The sequence below is a fragment of the Chenopodium quinoa genome, unplaced genomic scaffold (assembly GCF_001683475.1).
Source record: "Chenopodium quinoa cultivar QQ74 unplaced genomic scaffold, ASM168347v1, whole genome shotgun sequence".
NCBI lineage: Eukaryota > Viridiplantae > Streptophyta > Magnoliopsida > Caryophyllales > Amaranthaceae > Chenopodium > Chenopodium quinoa.
This window is the reverse complement of record NW_018744582.1, coordinates 2526388-2545178: the sequence shown is the minus strand read 5'-3', so window position 1 is coordinate 2545178 and position 18791 is coordinate 2526388. Positions and strand designations below refer to the sequence as shown.

Genomic DNA, 18791 nt, shown 5'->3' with positions numbered 1-18791 from the left:
ATATTATAACATAACTACTATTAATTTCGAATAGAGCTAGTAATATAACACAATGTGATTGGTTGGTAGTCGCTCTCAAACCCGAACCCAATCACAATCACAATCACAATCACAGCATAACAAAAACAATATTTTTGCCCGTCTAGTCCGAGGTTAGAGTAAGTAGGGTGGACCACTCCAACCCAAACTTGCGTAACTCTTTTATAACCTCATCATCTTCACCTAAAATCATAAAAATGAACAAATAAGCCACAGTAACTTAGAATTTGTACGACGACATCTCATTGGTTGATTTGGTTCATATCTCCGCAATTCTAGAGCCCCCATTTGTTTATTAACAATTGGACAAAATTAATTTGGTATTATTATAGTCTTAATTTAGGATAGTTGATTTTTTAAATGAATATATTTTCTTAAATACAATTAGCCAAGTTATGAGTACTTGGCTAGTACTAGTAAAAGAAAAGGACAACTTCCTAAAAACTACGTCCAAAAATATTTTTGTTGCAAGTTGTTCTTCCCACTTGCCTTGTCCGGCGTAATCCCGCCAGATAAGATCAACCTTTCCTTTCCTCAATTTTCTCTCTCTTTTAATCACATAAATCTACTCTCTTCTTCTTAATCTCTCTCCATCCTAAGTTGTTTTTATTTTCTCTTTGAAAGAAAGTTTTTTTTGGTTTTGGAGAGTAACTTATAATGCCTTCTACTCTCCAACTTCAAACTTATTCAACAACAGCAGCAGCAACAACAACAACGCTCATGATCGATACCACAGTTATTCTACCTTTGATACCGGTCACTACTATGGCAGCAGAGATGAAACCCTCGCTAGCTCAGGAGCTAGCGAGGGAACTTTCACTCTGCTGCCCTTCTCCTGATGAGGAGATGGACACGGTGGCTAGGTACCACAACCACGAGGTTGGTCCTAACCAGTGTTGCTCGGTTGTGGTGCAGAGGATCGCCGCCCCCATTGAGACTGTGTGGGGTTTGGTCCGCCGGTTTGACGAGCCACAGACGTACAAGAATTTTTTGAGGAGTTGTCGTATGATCGCCGGGGACGGGGGTGAGGTTGGGTGCCTAAGGGAAGTCCACGTGGTGTCAGGCTTGCCAGCTCAGTGCAGCACAGAGCGGCTGGAGGTCCTAGACGAACAAAAGCACGCTATAGGATTTCGAGTTGTGGGCGGGAAACACCGCCTGCACAACTACCGATCCGTGACCACCCTGCACCCCTCGTCCTACTCTACAGGTGGTAGAGAGGACAATGATGCAGCTGCTGGTGGGACAACCACAGACTGTCCCACCAGCTGCTGCAAGGGGACAGTAGTGGTGGAATCGTATGTGGTAGACGTTCCTAGTGGAAATACAAAAGAAGAGACGTGTGTATTTGTTGATACAATTGTACGTTGCAACTTGCAATCTCTTGCCAAGATAGCTGAGAGAATGGCCAGCTCATCATGTTCAACAACTACCAACCCATCTTCATCATCATCATGTAAAGTTTCATGAAATCATTTTTATGTTGGAGATTTCAAACATTTAATTTACTTTTATTTTGTTATTTTCTTTTTTTAAAATTTGTTGATACCCAAATTAATTAGGATTTTTCTTTCTTTCCCTTAATTTTAGGTTGAGAAAATGAAAATTTGCTTATAATTTAATTAACACCCCCCTTTCCCCCCTTAAGGAGGGCAGGTTGTTTGGTACGATGAACATTTTAATCCCATGTTTTTCGTCGTTAATTAATTAAATTACTTGTAACTGTTAATTTATGTTTACTTTATTATTAGTTAATGGAAGAGAAGAGTAATAAAGCTTTGGGATTTCAGAAATAAAATAAAATGGTATATTCTTGATTATATTTGTCACCCCAGATGTTTACATATGGGTTCATTAATTTTAATTAATTAACTTAATCAATTTGTTAAGACTATTTCAAACTTCGACCTTTGAGGATTCAATGGATCTTGATTAATTAAGTTGATTATCCTAATATAAAGTATATATAGAGTTATAGGTAGTCAACTCTATACATAAATATAATTTGGCTAAGCAGCCTGTGTGATACATGCATTAATATTATGTAATTGTCAAAATAGTACGAGTACTAAATTATTTACTTACTCAAATATGCAGGCTGATTTGTTTACAATTTGACCTCCATTAAAACCTTAATTTAGTTCATTATTGATGATGACATTTTCAAAATATACTTAACTAGGATGCCATGAATCATGGAAGTAAAACAACTAACTAACAACATGCATTGATCTTCTTGATTTGATTTTAATTGGTTATCATATTATAAGGCTTGAATCTCGTGTAGAAATTTGGGGTTTTTTTAAATCTAGATGCATTCACAAATTAGAGGATGAAATAAGTCTAATAACTAGTTAGGACTTGATCAAACTTGAAAGAATTGAACCATATATGATAACCGACGTATCACATCTCAAAGATACTAGAAAATTTTAGAATGTCTTATTCACATTTTTTAAAGTTACTCGATTTATACCAGTATATTATCCTTTGAGAATTCCAAAAATAATGTACGAAATATTTTTATAAGCAACCATTGTTTTTTTTTTTTAGAAAAAAAAAAAAAAAAAAAACTTTCACATATTTCTAAGTAACTAGGAAAGATGTGTAAGCAGGTCGTAGAATTTGATTCACAATCTTATGCTATGTTACTTTCATTATACAAGAATTTTTGTTTTCCATACCTTTCTTAGTTACTTTCACATTATTTTTTTTTTTTCAAATAGTGTTAAATTTTCAACTATAAATTTCCTTTAAAAAAATAAATAAATTTCCAACTAGAAATGACAAAATCATAACACTAGATTAGCCTACTAGGGTCTAGGTAACAGAGTTCAATATCCCGGCCTTCATTTTGTCGCTCGCACTTTACAAGCCGTACAATTTTGACATACACTTTACTTCCTCCATTCTAGTAATATTGCACCAACTGGACTTTTACACTATTCATCATATTTGTTTGACCACATATTATGATTTATACGTAAAGTAAAATATAGTCATATGGGGTCTTGTTAGATTCGTCTCATAAAATACTTTTACCATATCAACTTTTTATAATTTTTACTCTTATATAATTATAGATATTTAGCATATAAAATGTACTTTAAAATGCATAATTTTATCCTTGTTACAATATATGTGAAATAGAGAAAGTATATAACTTGTAAATTATTAAGTCTAAATATTCAACAACGAGTTTTCTACTCCGTATTATTTGTACAAAGAGAAGAAGAATATTTCTTTAGGCATGCGAAAGTCATGAGATCTTCAACAAGCTTTATTTAGTGCTCCCTTTTTCTTTTGACAAATTAGAGTTATTCGTCTTTTATAATGTACCAATATCAATGCCTCATGCATTCATATATCGATAAAAAATCTACTACAAAAAAATTTAGAGTATATTAGAAGGACAATCGTGTATGTCCTTTAAACCTGTATTATATAAACTGAAGGTCGTCGGTTGAGCATAACAAACAAGAACTAGAATTTAAAGTTTTGATTGATCGAGCATGTAAATGATATTGACATAAACTTCCTATGGATTAGAATGTTTGCTAATAATACTAGCTTAATCAACTATTATTGGAAGGCTTGAAGAAAATAAAGGACCACAAATTTTGGTAATAAAATGACCACATATATAGCTCCACAACCTTTGCCTAGAAATTCAATAGATCGCTTGTAATCAAGCAAGGCACTTTTCTACAAAAGATAAAATATAACTATACACTAAAAGATCCTGTCAAAAAATCTATACATACACTAAAATTATATTAGTTTTGATATACGCATCTACTAATTTATATACGTCTGATATAATACAAATCTTTAAATTATTTAGTAACTTTCTTAAGAACTTTTTCTTAAAATCACGTGTATTCTTTCCTAGAAAAATAAATAAATAAATAAAAATCATATACTTGTGTATTTGCACATTAAGTAGTACTAGTAGGTTTCTATATTAGTGCAAGAAGGAATCTAAACCAGGCGTTAGCAAGTTGGAAATTTCAGTTTTCCAAAAACTCAAGTTGCTTTAATAAAGGAAAAGTTGAAGAAAATATAATCGATCTATCGGTGCAACTTGCATTGCTAATCCTTTTCTCTTACTCTAAACATTTTTATAATTCAATTTGATGATTGATGAAATGCAAGTTGATTTGCAAGTGGACGTTCAAATTGAAGCAAGATTATCAGAATGACATAAATGCCACGTACATTATTGTTTTATTCATTCTATATTTATGTAAAGTAAATAGTTGTATATATATATATGTATTTGATCGATCTCACGAATAAGCTATAATGAATAATCCACTTTTGATTATGACTAAATCTATGATTATTAAAGAGTATTATTTACTACATTGCTAAAAGCTAAGTTTAATGAATATTTCCTAGTACTCCTTTGATATCTTTTTTGGCCCTCGAGCTAAGATCGATTTTGTAGTAGTACGTTGTTTAATTTATATTTTGGAAGTGAAATTAAAATTTGGGGTTGAGTTCGGTATGCTAGGATATTCTATTATATTTTTCATTAATACCTTCTTAATTTTCTCTCAAAAAGATTCTTTTAATTTTGTTTTGTCAATTATTTTTGCGTTCTTTGTAGAAAGTTGTTTCAATTAAAAGTTAGGAGAAGATGGGACATGACTACATGAAATATGAGAGATAAAATTAGGAAGACTTAATTAGTTTTTTATTGTAATCATAAATCATATTATTCAATTCACTTGACATGCATATAGATAATCCTGGATGCAAAATAAATATACGAAGTATATATTTATGGTAATTCAATATTAAAACTAGATTTCAACAAAAATAAATAAAAAGAAAAAGAAAAAAAAGACATACACTCTCATCATTTAAGTCTAGCTAATTTGCAAATGAATATTTTTTTATTACAAATACGATAAATTAAGACTAATTTAATAATGAAATTTACAATTACAAATAAGATAAAAATATTTCAAATATTATCCAATTTGAATTTTATTTTTTGCAACTAATATGGAGTGGAATATATTGATTATGTACAGATTATACACTAATAATTGTTGTAATCTTTTAATATTACTAACAATATAATATAGTTGTAATCTTATAATCTTGTTCATGCAACTATGCAAATAAACGTACCATATGAATAATGGATCGGAGTAAAAACTTAATCATAATAACTTCTTTTATAACAATAAAAAAAATACAAAGTACAAAGTATAATAATAATAATCATAAAGTAGAATATTGGCTATTTGGCCAATTGATGGATTATATGGATAAATAATTAGCAAAAGATCCCAAAAAAAAAAAAAATTAATTGCGATAAAATCTTTCTCACGGATAATTATCTGGTGGGGGGTATTTTAGGGCTGGAAAAGTAAGCATCCCACTTGTGAGACAAGGCGGACACACGTTTAAAATAATTGTGTTACAAATTAAAAGCTTATAGTAGTACGTATTCATGAGGTCATATCAATTATATTTACAAGTATATTGGATTAGGACCTGTATTTGGTTGGTCAAACTTAAAGTGGCTAGATTGGAAAAAGAAGATGGATATTGTGGGCAGTAAGTATGGCTTTTATTAGTTTATAGTGAAGTGTCCATACATTATTCCGTCCAAGTGTTAACCCCCTTTTCACACCAAGTGGACCTATTATTTTGTACTCTACTTGTAAATACTTCTCCCGTTGCTATAATAACACAGGAGGATTTCTAACACCTTTTATATATATTCGGGTGTACATATAATTACGTGTATTTAAAAGTATTTTAAAAATTGAAAAGGGGGCACCGAAAATGAATCCACGAGAAGCGATTTCGGTAGTGATGAGAGGAGAGATCGAGAGAGGGTGATTTGGGAACAGGGGGAGGGGGTGCTCTTCTTCTTTTAGAGAAGGTAACTTGTCTTGCTGTTATATTGTCCATCTTCTTGCCATCGACGACGACGATCTTCCTGCCATTTTACCCCCTCAAGCTCAGTTATCAGTAAAAATGAAACAAACCCAAAGGATAATATTGTAGTATATGAACGGGGGAGGGGATGCTCATTTTGGGATTAGGTGTCGGTGGTGGGGAGGCCTTTGGATTTTTTTATTTTTTTTAAAAAATAATTTAAGGGGTATTAATGTAAATTTATTGAACTTAATCATGGTTAATCATTTAATGATGTTTTTTTATTATTATTATTAATGTTATTATTTGATTAGTAATACTAATTCAAGATTACTATTGATAATCAAAAGTTTCAGACTTTACTACTGAGAAAAAATAAAAGTTTGTGATTATCAGACAGAATATTTTAAATATCTTTGGTGTACCTTGCATCTAAATATGTATAAAAAATTTCAGAAAATGTACAAAAATTTGGGTAGTGGGAAAAATAAAGTGTGAAAATGTGCAAAATTATAAATTTATTTATGTGATTGCAAGCATATAAAGACAACAATAAATAACATACAAATACAGTAATAAATTTTATTTCAATTGGTATGTTATGATATTTGTAAAACTTTAATTTTAAATATTATTCTATCTACTCTCTTCATCCCAATATATAGTTCATATTTGTGCCTTTTCACTTTATTTCAATGTATAGTTCATATTTGTGCCTTTTCACTTTATTTCAATGTATAGTTCATGTTTGTATTTTTTCACGTTATTTCAATATATAATTTCTAAAAAATGGTAAGGAAGTACAATTATAGACAAAAGTTATAGAGGAGAAAGTGAATAAGTACATAAAAAAGGTGAAAAGTACAATTATAGACAAAAGTTAGAGAGAGAAAGTGGAAAAAGGTACAAGGCAAGTGAAAAATTCAAGGATAATTTAGGAAGTACAATGAATAAAGTTTTAAAAAATGAGGGTATAATAGTCTTTATATACTATCTAAAAATAGAAATAGAAACAACATTTTGGGTCTCCAAAATGAAAAAACACAATCTATATTATGGGACGGAGGGAGTTGCTAGGTTGCGTTGTTTGGTTCATTAAGCACAATTTCCAGATTCAATGAATTTTGAGCTTTGTGCTAGGCCTATTTACGGATCAGATATCCGATCCGAAATCATTCGAATATCAAAAACTGATATCCAAATCCGATCCAAAAATTTCAGATATCCGATATTCGGATATTCAAAATTTTCGGATCGGATGTTTAGGATATCCATTATCCAATATTAAGTAAAATTGATTATGATTACTTTCTAAATTTCACTAATTTTACCGCTTTTTTATCGTTAAGTTGTACAACATATTTTAACAAAATAGTAGTCTTTTTGCAATAAAAATTACTATCAAATATATTAAGAATATTATAATAAGTTAATAATAAAGGGTCAGTTTTATATTAACAATTTAAAATTTTTATATATATATTTCATTATTTCAACCTTTATATTTTGAAAATCAATATCCAAATCCGCATCCGATATCCGTTTTTTCGGATCGGATATCCAAAAATTTGAATTGGTTGCGAATCAGATTATCGGATTTTCGAATTCTTGGATAGTTTTGTACAAGCCTACTTTGTGCCCTAATTTAATGATCAAAGTTTATCTTTTCAGATGTATTATCGACCAAGAATTATTTTGCTATATCTAAAATGATTTACATGTTCAACTACTATTGTTAATTGAGTAAGTACATACTTCTCAACTTTTTAAACAAATGTTTAAAGAATAAAGATATAATAAATGATAAAAGTATAAAAAGTAAGTAAAATGAATGTCTTTCTTTCAAAAAAAAAAAAAAAAAATAAGTAAAATGAATGAGATACTTTTGAAAGTTAGTGAAAATATAAATGATCACAAATGAGAAGAATTATAAAAATAAATAAATACAATTGTAAAAGATTAAACACCATGTGAATAGCATGGCATTAACAAGTTAATGCGTGTCATTAGAAAAGTAAGTACATCAACATCATGCTACCCAAATCAATCTTACATCATTGAAAGCTATGCAAATGAATCGATTAATTAGGTGCTACTCGTATCTTGTTAGCTAGATTAATTCTCTTATTCACCTTGTGCTATTTATTATTTTTATCATATAGTTTAATTTTGTGTACTAATACATATAGGTAAAAGGTTATATGTAAGCCCATCCCAATATATGATAGCCCCATAATTCTTCACTTCCCTTGCTCCTGATGAAATTGATTAGATGTTAGACTCATTTTTTTGAGCGTCTGAACATAGCATACTAAGTAGAGTAGATCATAGCAGAACACAACAGCTTAAAAGAATAGGGCCTTAACTTATTAGAGTGGTAGATGAAAGATCTTACCGGTTCAATTGAAAACAATATAGACTAATCTAATATACATGTTTAACCTTATAAAGATGTCAAATCTATACATAGGCGCATATCGACACGTGTCAATAGCAGTAGTATTTAGAAATTGAGAATGTATACATTAACATTTGATACGGAGTGTAAGTAGTGTCAAGATCAAACCGCGAGATTTGTGAACAAAGGCAGTATCAATTATCAAATGTCTAATTAACCATGCTCAAACTTCAAACCAATAAATAAAGAATGATTCGCAAATGCAAATTACCCGCCAACTTCATGTTACAGTTCAAATTCAATAATGCATATCTAAGCGATGATTTCTGCCTCTTTTTCGTTCATCGGTAAACCCTAACCCCTACTATTTTAATTTCAATTATGATTATTTGGGCATTAAAGTTGTGAATTTTATAGTTGGGAATTTGTTTTCTACTCTAATGATTTATGGGTTACACTTAGAATCTGTTGAAATTGTAGGGTATTGTGATTGGTTGTTATTGCTTTGCTCTGATGCTAAACTTCTTAGTTTATTACTACTAATTATTATATGTGCAATTATAGAACAATGAGAGGTTATGTTGGATATGACTTAATTTGCAAATTTGGGAGGTGGGTTTATCAAATGTTATTGATTGGTCCTCATTCAAAGAGTGTTCTTTACGCCCCTCTAGGCCACTATTCCTTACAAGGGAATGTTACATTGGATTCATGTGTTCGTAAAATACCTGTCGATTTTAATAATAAAACAAAGAAGATGAACGGGAAAATACTTGATTGATGATTTCAAATATACAGTTGTGCCGCAGAATAGAATCTACTGCATTAGAAGCGAAATATGCCACCACCGGTACAAGTTTCCTGATGACGCACGCCCCCCAATGTTAACACAACTCTCTCCGTAATTCGTGTATCCGAACCTGAAGAGTGGAATTACTCAAGAACTGTTCAAATCTCAAAGGGTACGTTTATGTTCGTTTGTTTTGGTTTTCAATAACGAAAATAACGTATGTATGAAATAAGAGTTAAGGAGTAGTATTTATAGGAGAAGAAAGAAAAAGAAACAAAGCAAGGCAAGCTTTCCACGCAAAGCCCAAACCCACAACCGAGCTATAGCTCTCTCGCATGAGAGCTCTCGCTCGGCCCTGCCATAGGCTTTCTGGGCAGCGAGCTCTAGCTCTCTCCCATGCGAGCTATAGCTTGGACCTGCTGCAAGCCTTTGCTAGCAGCAAGCTCTAGCTCCCTTGCTAGCAGCAAGCTCTAGCTCCCTTGCTAGCTCGGCCTTTCGTGGCTCACTAATCTTGCGTGCTACATCTCTTTCTCGCTAGCTCCTTGCACACATCGGCACCAAGGTGACCACACTCACTTAACAACACTCCGATTTGCATTACAAGGATTAGCAAATTTCCAACATCATGTAATTCATGGGGTAGTTATAGCATATAATTCTTTAGGTGAACGTAATCGATGGCGTTGTATTGATTGGAGAAAAAGGCAGTATAATGTTTTTTAATGGTGTTTGTAATTCATCTGAGGGTTGTTTGAGGTACTCAATGAGTATGACAAGGGGAAGTAGGTTTTGGAGTGTCATGTTGCTCGGACTGTATACTAAGTTGAATAATGGAAGTAATCTTTAAAGGGTGTGTCATCTAATCGTATGTCATACTCCCGCCGGTTTGTTGAGTTCTACTCACTTGTAATTTATGTTGTTTTCAATGCACATGTTTTACCATTGATATCTTCAGTTTTATATCAGTAAAAAAGTATGAAAAAGTTGTACTGTATTTTGAAAGTACATATAGAATTGAATACAACCAGATCTTACATGATAATGTTTCTTCTTATAATTCCCATATAAATCAATAAATGCGGTCGAAGTAGTGTAAAGTTAACCACTTGAATAGTAACTGACTAACTGAGTAGTATACATGTAGTATGCCTTTGGTCTAATCAGCCCTTTAAAGATATAGTTTGATTTGGTGTGCATTTTGTGTTTTATATTTCAATGTACAAAGCAAAAAGCTAGTAGTAGAAGATCATAAGTGAAGAATTATGTTGACAAGTTCTGTTATAAGTGTTTGATGTTATCTATGCGATTTTTTATTTTATACCAGCACTAGAAATACATCACTTTTTCTCATGAATTTAGATGGATCTTCTGGTTAGTTGCTTGATCAGTTACATGGCTTCCCTCTTCCATCTGTGTAGGCATAGAAGAAGTATACTGTTGGTATCTGACAGTTGGCTGTGGATGGTTGACATTTTATATCAACAAAAATATACTTCGTAGTAATTTTGCTAGAGTTCAGGCCATTGAAGCCTGAACACTGAAGTGGAAAAATGCACCTGAAGAGGTAGCAAATTTCTTGAGTCACCAAACTTTATGAATACTGTTTAGGGTTGTTGCTGCTAATCACCCTCTTTGATCCTGGCCTTGTATTGTCTGCTGCCTTTTTATTTCATTATAGAAGGACCATTCAGACTGATAAAAAGTATGTCTATTACTCCGTATTCCAATGTTTATGCAGTTCTTTACATCAAATGATTGTTTATATACAAAATAATTCCGTGTGTTCCTTTCATAAGTATGCTCATAGTAATCTCTATACAAAAACTTCATTCTTATTACATCCTCCGGTATTTATGACTTTGGCTTTCATCTAGGAACAACTCTTGTCTAGTGCATTTACAAAAAGTGAATTATAAATCTTTTTGGCTCTTGCTTAAGGGTAGAAAATTTTTGCAAAGAGAAGTTCGTTCCAAGTATCTTGTAGGCCTGGCAAACACCAATGCACACAATCCGCATAGCTCTTGGGGTTTGCTAACTGCTCTGGGGTTGGGGGGCTCCACTGCTGCTTGTAAATTTGTGTGTGCATATCCTTCCGATAACTTGAAAGCTGGGTAATGTTGAGAAATGATATGGGTACTCTAGTTCTGCTGAATTCTTCATCAATAATGTTCATTATGCTTTCATGGGAATTTAAAGCCCAGCTATACTCAGGATCCTTTATTGGAGTTGTTTCGTTGTAACAGTTGCCGTCTGGTTCACCTCCCCATTGTATACTCCTGATTTTAGAAATCTAACATCAATACCCCAATTCCTAACCAAAAATAATATCTGTAGGTATTTTGAATACATTCTTCCTGCTAGACTTAGTTGGCTTGGGACCACCATAGACCCTATCATTGGTGGGATTCATGATGGTGGTCTTGTTGGGTTGATTGTCGGACACACATTAGGCTCGAAATTGCTTGCAGTGAATTCTAGTTAATGATTACACATGTTCAGGTGAATTCTAGTGAATTATAGGCCAAGCATACATACCTTGTGTGACTCGGAGACATGCCAGTGAAGAAAACTCTGGTCTTCTTTGGGTCCATGTTTCTCTCAGCCCATTCCAACATGCTCTGTATACCCATCCGGTAAGCATCCTCTGTTTGAAGAATTTCGAACTCTTGCACCTCATCCGTGAAAGACCCTTTCCTGAAAAGAAATGAGTTGATAAAAAAATGGAATACGGTAGAGAAAATAAGTGCCCAGTAGCTAAGAGTTAAGGACAGTACAAGATCTTCAACTTGAGGCTGGTCATCCACCAGATGTATGTGCCGAATACCACTACATCTGCTCCTTCCCAGAATTTCCCATGCTTATCCATAGATTTGCGTATAATCCTCTCTGTTACGTTGTCATTACCAACACCATCTCCGTTTGACTCAAGCAATAAGGGAGCCCAGTAGAACTCGATGGTTGCATTGTAGTCCTGAAGGAAAAGGCGTTGTATGTCTTTCAGAAGCTCAACGTGTTTTCAACATGATATTATATTATGAAATTTATATATTGTTGTACCTTTAATTTGAAGACTGATAATGAATCATAAGAGCTTTTCATGGACTTGCCATTTTCAGGTACCATGCCGTGAAGAAGGCAGACCATGGATATAAACTGACCTCGGCTTAAGGAATCGCCAACAAATAGCATTCTCTTTCCCTGGAGAGCCTCCAACATTAAGGTTGCATTAAATCTGTAAGGTTTCATTTAGTATGTGCAAACCAACAAAAACTTAACTGAAAACAAAACTTCAATGTATGCACATTGATTTGACAACACCATTTCTCTGCTCTCTCAGGTGTGAAAAGATTTTTATTTAGGTATGCTTTCAAAATATAGTTCAACTTACTAAAAGATTACAATGTGGCAATGTGCACATGATTGATGTGAGACATATGTGTCATTGAAAGCACTGCACAATTTAATTCCTCATGTGTAACATCAACATACTTCATCTACGATTCTACGTTCTGCATTTGAGTTTGTGTAAACATGCAAATTTATACTTCATATATTTCTCTTTGTTTCAACAAATTTTCTGTATCATGTATGATAATAAGCATCGTATTGTATTTCATTACATTGACAACCTTTGAATCAAAGTATCATTATATCAATAGAATGCTCCTGATATTTGACAATATTCAGGACAAACAGAATCAGCATTTTTGGCATTTTAAGATGATAGAGACCTTACATCAGAACTATCATCTAGGAAATCATTGGATAATAGTTACTCACTTTGGTAAATTGCAGCCATGAGGTTGCCAGTGCCAGAACAGGTAGTCCTTGTCAGGGCGTCCATGTTCTTGGCATGTCAACTGTGGCAGAATATAGGGGCACTCTGACTCCTCATACGTAGACTGCTTCTCCTCGTTCCATACCCACCTCCCACTGAATATATCAAAATCTTTTGGTGTCTTCCCTACTGCAAATGGAAGGGTCGTCTCTTTCCTTTTCTCGCTCTTTTTATGCTTCAACTCAACTACAATAACCGAACAAAATCTCTCACAAGTGCAAAAACAGGGAAAAAAATAGTTGTATATATCAGTGTGTGGATCTAATGTTGCCTAGGACCATCATTATGATTTGATCTTTTACTCTGTTTCTGAAAAAAAAAAAAGGAGTGCTACAATTGCCCCCCTTTGTTTTATTTGGTTTCATTATGATTACCCTAGGTACTTTTAAAACGAATCAAAGAAGGAAACAAAGACCATAGTATCATGTTTAGCTTTGAAACAATGTATTAGTGAGACATAGTGCTTAGCAGAACTTACGGAAAATCCCCATGGGAAGATAATGATTTCAAGATCATTTTAACATCTTTACTGATGAAGAATTAAGACCACGATATATTACATATAAAACCAGACCAAAAACTCTAATAAGGACTATATTTTGTGATAAGAGGGACTACTAAGTACTAACCAAGAGAGGGAGGGGGGTCATTGAGTGCTGGAAATCGCTGTTGATGATGAAAAGGCGTAAAGGCCCAAGGGAAATCATAGCTGTACAGTATGGCCACAAAGCTGATGAAGGCAAGGAGGGTGAAGACCAATGGAGGTAGTCGGGTTTCTCTCACGGTCAAATTCATCAGAAAAGAAGACGGGAGAACTTTTCTCCCCTCTGGCTTTTCTAAATGTGGTCTTTTGGGTTTTGGAGGGAGAAAATCTAAAAGAGGGAAGTTGCATAGATATACAAGGTACGTAGTCCCTTTTTATTGATGGTTGACTGATTGCTTCAAAAAAATTGTTGTTTGACACATGTTTATCCTTTACTTATGGATAGCTACGACAGTTTGCATATCTGAAAATTTTTTATTTGTTTCTGTTTCATATCCTGATTACATTTCTGTAAAATATGATACGAATTACATTTTCTTTTCAAACTGCAACGAGAATATTTTAATGAATTTTTTTTATTGAAAACCATGGTTCATATGACAACTAAAGCATCTTATTAGTAGATGACGATTAAAAAAACTTCAGATCACAATCTTTAGAGAAATTAACAAATTTTGTACTGCTTGTAGTTGATTGGTTTCAGCGTCATAAAATGCATTTCCATGTTAGTTGATTAATCACTTAGTTTTAACACAATAATGGACAGGTTACTAGCCAGTGTCTCTGATAAGTTGTTGACTCCTTACTTTATTAGTTGGATATGTTACTTTGTTAATAAGAATCGAGTAAAGTAATACCAAAGCTACCAGTATATTTCATGTGCTGATGTGCATTTTTCATCTTAAATGATGCAAGACATTCCGAGTGTCTGGTTATCAATTTTTGTTATTCTGTAGTGTTGTTAGAACGTAGTGCTTCCTTTGCATTTCTATGTAAAACCATGGCCAGATTGATCTTCATACAGGTCTACCGCAATTTCATATGAAAACCTCTAGATCTGCGACAATGTAGCTCCCCACCATTATGTAAACTTACATTTTATCTGATATTTTCCTCTTCATGCAAGAATTCTTGAGCTGGGGTTATAGATTTATGCCCTGCAATCCTTTAAGTTTCTGAACTTTTAGTGCAGTACTTTCTGTGCTTATATCATAGAATGTAAAGCACTAATGCTACTTGATCAAAATTTTGTGACTTTTTATTAATGCTTATTTTGCAATAGGTTGTTATAGAATAGATTATTTTCTTATAAATAGTAATGACTAATGAGCATACAACTATGTACTAATTCCTTTCCCGGCTAAATGAAAGATGTCAAATTATGGATTATATTAAGTTTAATTTTAGTTTACTGAACCAGTATCTGCTGTATTATAACTACTCTGTTTTTTCTGGATGATTCTTACATTAAAAGGCGACTCAGGGAGATCTATTATAGAGCATGGAACATTAACCTGGAAATTTTTCCAGAAATTTCATTTCTGTATAATTCTCTGCATTACATGATTGTTCATGTACAAAAATTAATCCCATTCGAATCGCTTATATTACTTACAATCATTTTCAACTTAATTTGTACACAAAACTTTGTCATTCTTAATTCCTTGATTCATCTTCTTTCCAAAATTGTTGCCCTTGGCAAGTTAGGTATCAGGATGCTTTCATCCATGAACAAACCTCAGATAGTAATCATAGAAGCTCTAGAATTGAACCAGCCTCTTGTGCTAAGGATAGAATAGTTTTGCAAATAGTAGTTCATTCCAAGTATCTTGTAATCCTGGCAGACACCAGTGCACACAATCTGCATAGCTCTTAGGGTCTGCTTTCTGCTCTGGAGTCAGAGGGTTCCACTGCTTTTTGTAAATTTGAGTGTGTGCATCCTTCCGGTAGCTGGATAGTTGTGTGATGTTGAGGAATGTAATAGGCGCCTTAGATTTGCTGAACTCTTCTCCAATTACTTTCATTATGCTTTTACGAGAATCTGAACCCCAGTATTCAGGATCCTCTATCAAAGTCGTTTCATTATAACAGTTGCCACCTTCCTCACCTCCCCAATCTATGCTCCTGCAATAAATGAACAAGACATTATATCTCATTTCGAAATTAAAGCTATAAACTGAGTTCGTTTCCCAGGTAACCCCTGTCTTCATTTACTTACTTTGCATGAGTAGGTGACATGCTTGTGAAGAAGACCCTAGTTTTCTTTGGGTCCATGTTTCTCTCAACCCATTTCAACATGCTCTTCATTCCCAATCGATAAGCATCCTCAGTAGAGGGCTCTTCAATTTCCTGCACCTCGTCTTTGAAAGACCCTTTTCTGAAGGCAAATAAACAAGTTTAGTCAGAAAAAAAGATTGGATGACAGAAATACTGCTCTCAAACTGAGCCTGAGCTCCCTAAAGGGTTCGAGGACATTACAAGATCTTGAACTGAAGACCTGTCATCCACCAGAGGTATGTGTTAAACACCACAATATCAGCTCCTTTCCAGTGTTTCCCATGTGTATCTATAGATCCCTTGCGAACTATTCTGTCTTGTATTCTGTGTACAACAGCATCATCGGAGTTTGACTCAAGCAGGAAGGGCGCCCAGTAGAATTCAATGGTCGCATTGTAATCCTGAAGTTATAATGATATATAGAAAGCTGAAGCGCATGTTTGATTAATCTGGCATAAAATTAAATTGATGCAGATTGCACTGTTCTCTGACCTTTAATCTGAAGACTGTCAACGAAGAGTTAGAGTTCTCCATCACTTTGCCTTCTTCAGGTACAAGTCTATGCAGAAGACAGATCATGGAAATGTACTGACCCCGGTTTAAGGAATCGCCAACAAACAGCATTCTCTTGCCTCGAAGAGTCTCCAGCATTAAGGTTGCATTGAATCTGCATGTTTATGCCTTTGTTTAGTACTCCCATATGCAAATCAATAATAGGCTTGATCTGGAAATTAACGTTGCATAATAACTACATTGGTGGTATGCATCACACTTAACAGCCTTCCCTTCCCCCTCTTAAACAGTCGAAAAATCTTATTGTAATTAGGCTATGTTCTCTTCATCTTATTTTTGCCGAAGTGAAATTATTTTTACAAAATAGTGGATTATACATTATAGATGCATGAATGGTGCATCATGCAAGCAAATGCAATTCCCCCATTAACTTGCCAGAGGACACTATTCAGAAGTTCAAGTATTTTCATATTATATAGGGTCTTCTCTTATTAAGCTCTTGTTAATTAATCTAAATATATAACTTGTACCTCAAAATTCATGTAACCACCTTGTAACAAAAATGTCAACTACTCCATGACTATCCATAAAATACTACTCGTAACATAAATTGCATGTTGTATGTGTATCACACTATCACCTTGTAAGAGTTGTAACGTAAATGTCAACTAACTTAATCGATAAAATCACACCTAACAAAACAAGACGACTTACTTAGGAAGATCACAACGGCGAGGCTGCCAACGCCAATTCTGATACCCTCTATCAGGACGACCATGTTCCTGACATGTCAACTGAGGTTGAATGTACGGACACTCCCATTCCTCGTACATTGGCTTATCCACCGTGTCTTTCACCCATTCGCCGTCGAATATATCACAACCCTCCGCTGTCTTCCCCACCGCGAACGGCAGCCTTTTCTTTCTCTTCCCCTTATTCTTCTTCTCCTTCCTCTCCACTGCCACAACCCCAAAAAAAAACATTATTACAAGAAAAACAGAGGATGAGGGTCAAAGAAAGAAAAGGGTTTAGTCAAAGGAGAGAGAATAAGAGACGACTAACCGAAGCTGGGATGAAGTTTGGAGTTGTGAAAGGAATTATCGAGTGTTTGCAAGTGTTGATGATCATCAAAACTTGAGAAAGTGCAGGCGAAATCTTGACCGTACAAAATGACAACGAAGATGATGAAAGCGAGAAGAGTGAAGATGAATGGTGTTGATATTCGAGCTTTTCTCACCATTTGATTCATCGCCATTGATGATGTTAGAGGTGCCTTCATTTTTTTTTTCTTTTTTTTGGAATTTTGAGAGTTTTTTTTTTATTTTTTTTTTTATTTATGTTGGGTGGGTTGGATTGTGGAGAAGGAGGGAGTTGGTTATAATGAGGATTATATAGGATTTGGAAAGAGTGGAAATGATTTGATTTTTATATTTCATTTAGGTGGATCATTATAAAATTTAGGAATTTTTAGATTCGATTTTTAAATCACATATTATAATGGATGTTAGCTATCTTAATTTAGTAATACTTGTCAAAAAAAAAAAAAAAAAAAACTTAAGTGACTACTATTTAGGAATAGAATAAAGAGTTGGAATCGAATTTTGTCTACGTCATTACTCTTGCAAGTTGTAATTCTCTCTACCCACAAAACAGTACCCGATCCATAATAAATTTATATTGTTTCTATTTGTAGTGGTCAATGGGTTGACTAAGAGGTCACTTATATAACATGGAGCAGAGATTAGCATTATTTTTTAGAAAAAACATCTTAATTAAATTATACTACAATGTTAAGAGTGAAAACGTCCTATAAATATATACTTGTATACTACTATGTATATGTAGGATTATGATTTTTAATTAAATAAAATATATAGCCTTAAACTAAACTAATGTAAACTTATTTCAATTATTTGTTATTGTTTTACTCCATAGTAGATAGTTGATTTACTCCGATATGTACCGGGTTCAACTCGTTCAAGCCCTTAAAATACAACAACACCACTTGATGTATCGTTGCAATAGTAGTATAAATTATTACTTTCAAAAAAATTATAGGTAACTTAAGAAATGGATAACAAAATAAACTCATAAAGTGCTTTTTACCGGAGGTATGTACAATAAAAGTACTAGAGAGCAAGACAGACCCTATACAGGCTGCAATCAATCCATTCTCAAATATTTACAGCAAAAAGTTTGATTCCTTGAACCCTAAGATATATACTTGTATTGATCATTAGATTGTGCAACTTACCTTAATAAATAAAGTTAGTAAAATGATGTTCCTATATTAATAATATTGCGTGGCTTTTAAGGGAAGAATTTTATTAAAAAAAAAAAAAAAAAAAAGGGCAAATTATATGATTATATGAATTTAAATAATTGGGTATGTACCTTAAAATAAATTAAATTTATTTGGATAGCTTAGCTTCCATTTTAGTTTGAAATTAGGTAAAGTTTTAAGTCTCTTTCGGTTGAGATTTCGACTTCTATC

At 33.4% G+C, this 18791-nt stretch overlaps 3 protein-coding genes across 3 annotated transcripts; 1 reads left to right on the top strand and 2 right to left on the bottom strand.

Moving 5' to 3' along the window:
* Positions 1 to 447: 447 nt before the first annotated feature.
* On the top strand, positions 448 to 1748 carry LOC110699340 (abscisic acid receptor PYL4-like). The gene has a single exon (XM_021876855.1). The coding sequence runs from the start codon at positions 697 to 699 to the stop codon at positions 1504 to 1506; it is 810 nt and encodes a 269-aa protein (XP_021732547.1). The 5' UTR covers positions 448 to 696; the 3' UTR covers positions 1507 to 1748.
* Positions 1749 to 10937: 9189 nt separating this feature from the next.
* Positions 10938 to 14152, bottom strand: LOC110699339 (protein trichome birefringence-like 33). Its single transcript, XM_021876854.1, has 6 exons — positions 13593 to 14152; positions 12906 to 13149; positions 12183 to 12357; positions 11900 to 12096; positions 11661 to 11819; positions 10938 to 11401 (listed from the first exon to the last, which is right to left on the bottom strand). The coding sequence occupies exons 1-6, from the start codon at positions 13756 to 13758 to the stop codon at positions 11059 to 11061; spliced, it is 1284 nt and encodes a 427-aa protein (XP_021732546.1). The 5' UTR covers positions 13759 to 14152; the 3' UTR covers positions 10938 to 11058.
* An 857-nt stretch (positions 14153 to 15009) lies between these two features.
* LOC110699338 (protein trichome birefringence-like 33) lies at positions 15010 to 17953 on the bottom strand. Its single transcript, XM_021876853.1, has 6 exons — positions 17360 to 17953; positions 17012 to 17255; positions 16277 to 16451; positions 15986 to 16185; positions 15726 to 15884; positions 15010 to 15631 (listed from the first exon to the last, which is right to left on the bottom strand). Exons 1-6 carry the CDS (start codon positions 17574 to 17576, stop codon positions 15292 to 15294), a joined length of 1335 nt encoding a protein of 444 aa, XP_021732545.1. The 5' UTR covers positions 17577 to 17953; the 3' UTR covers positions 15010 to 15291.
* Positions 17954 to 18791: the final 838 nt, after the last annotated feature.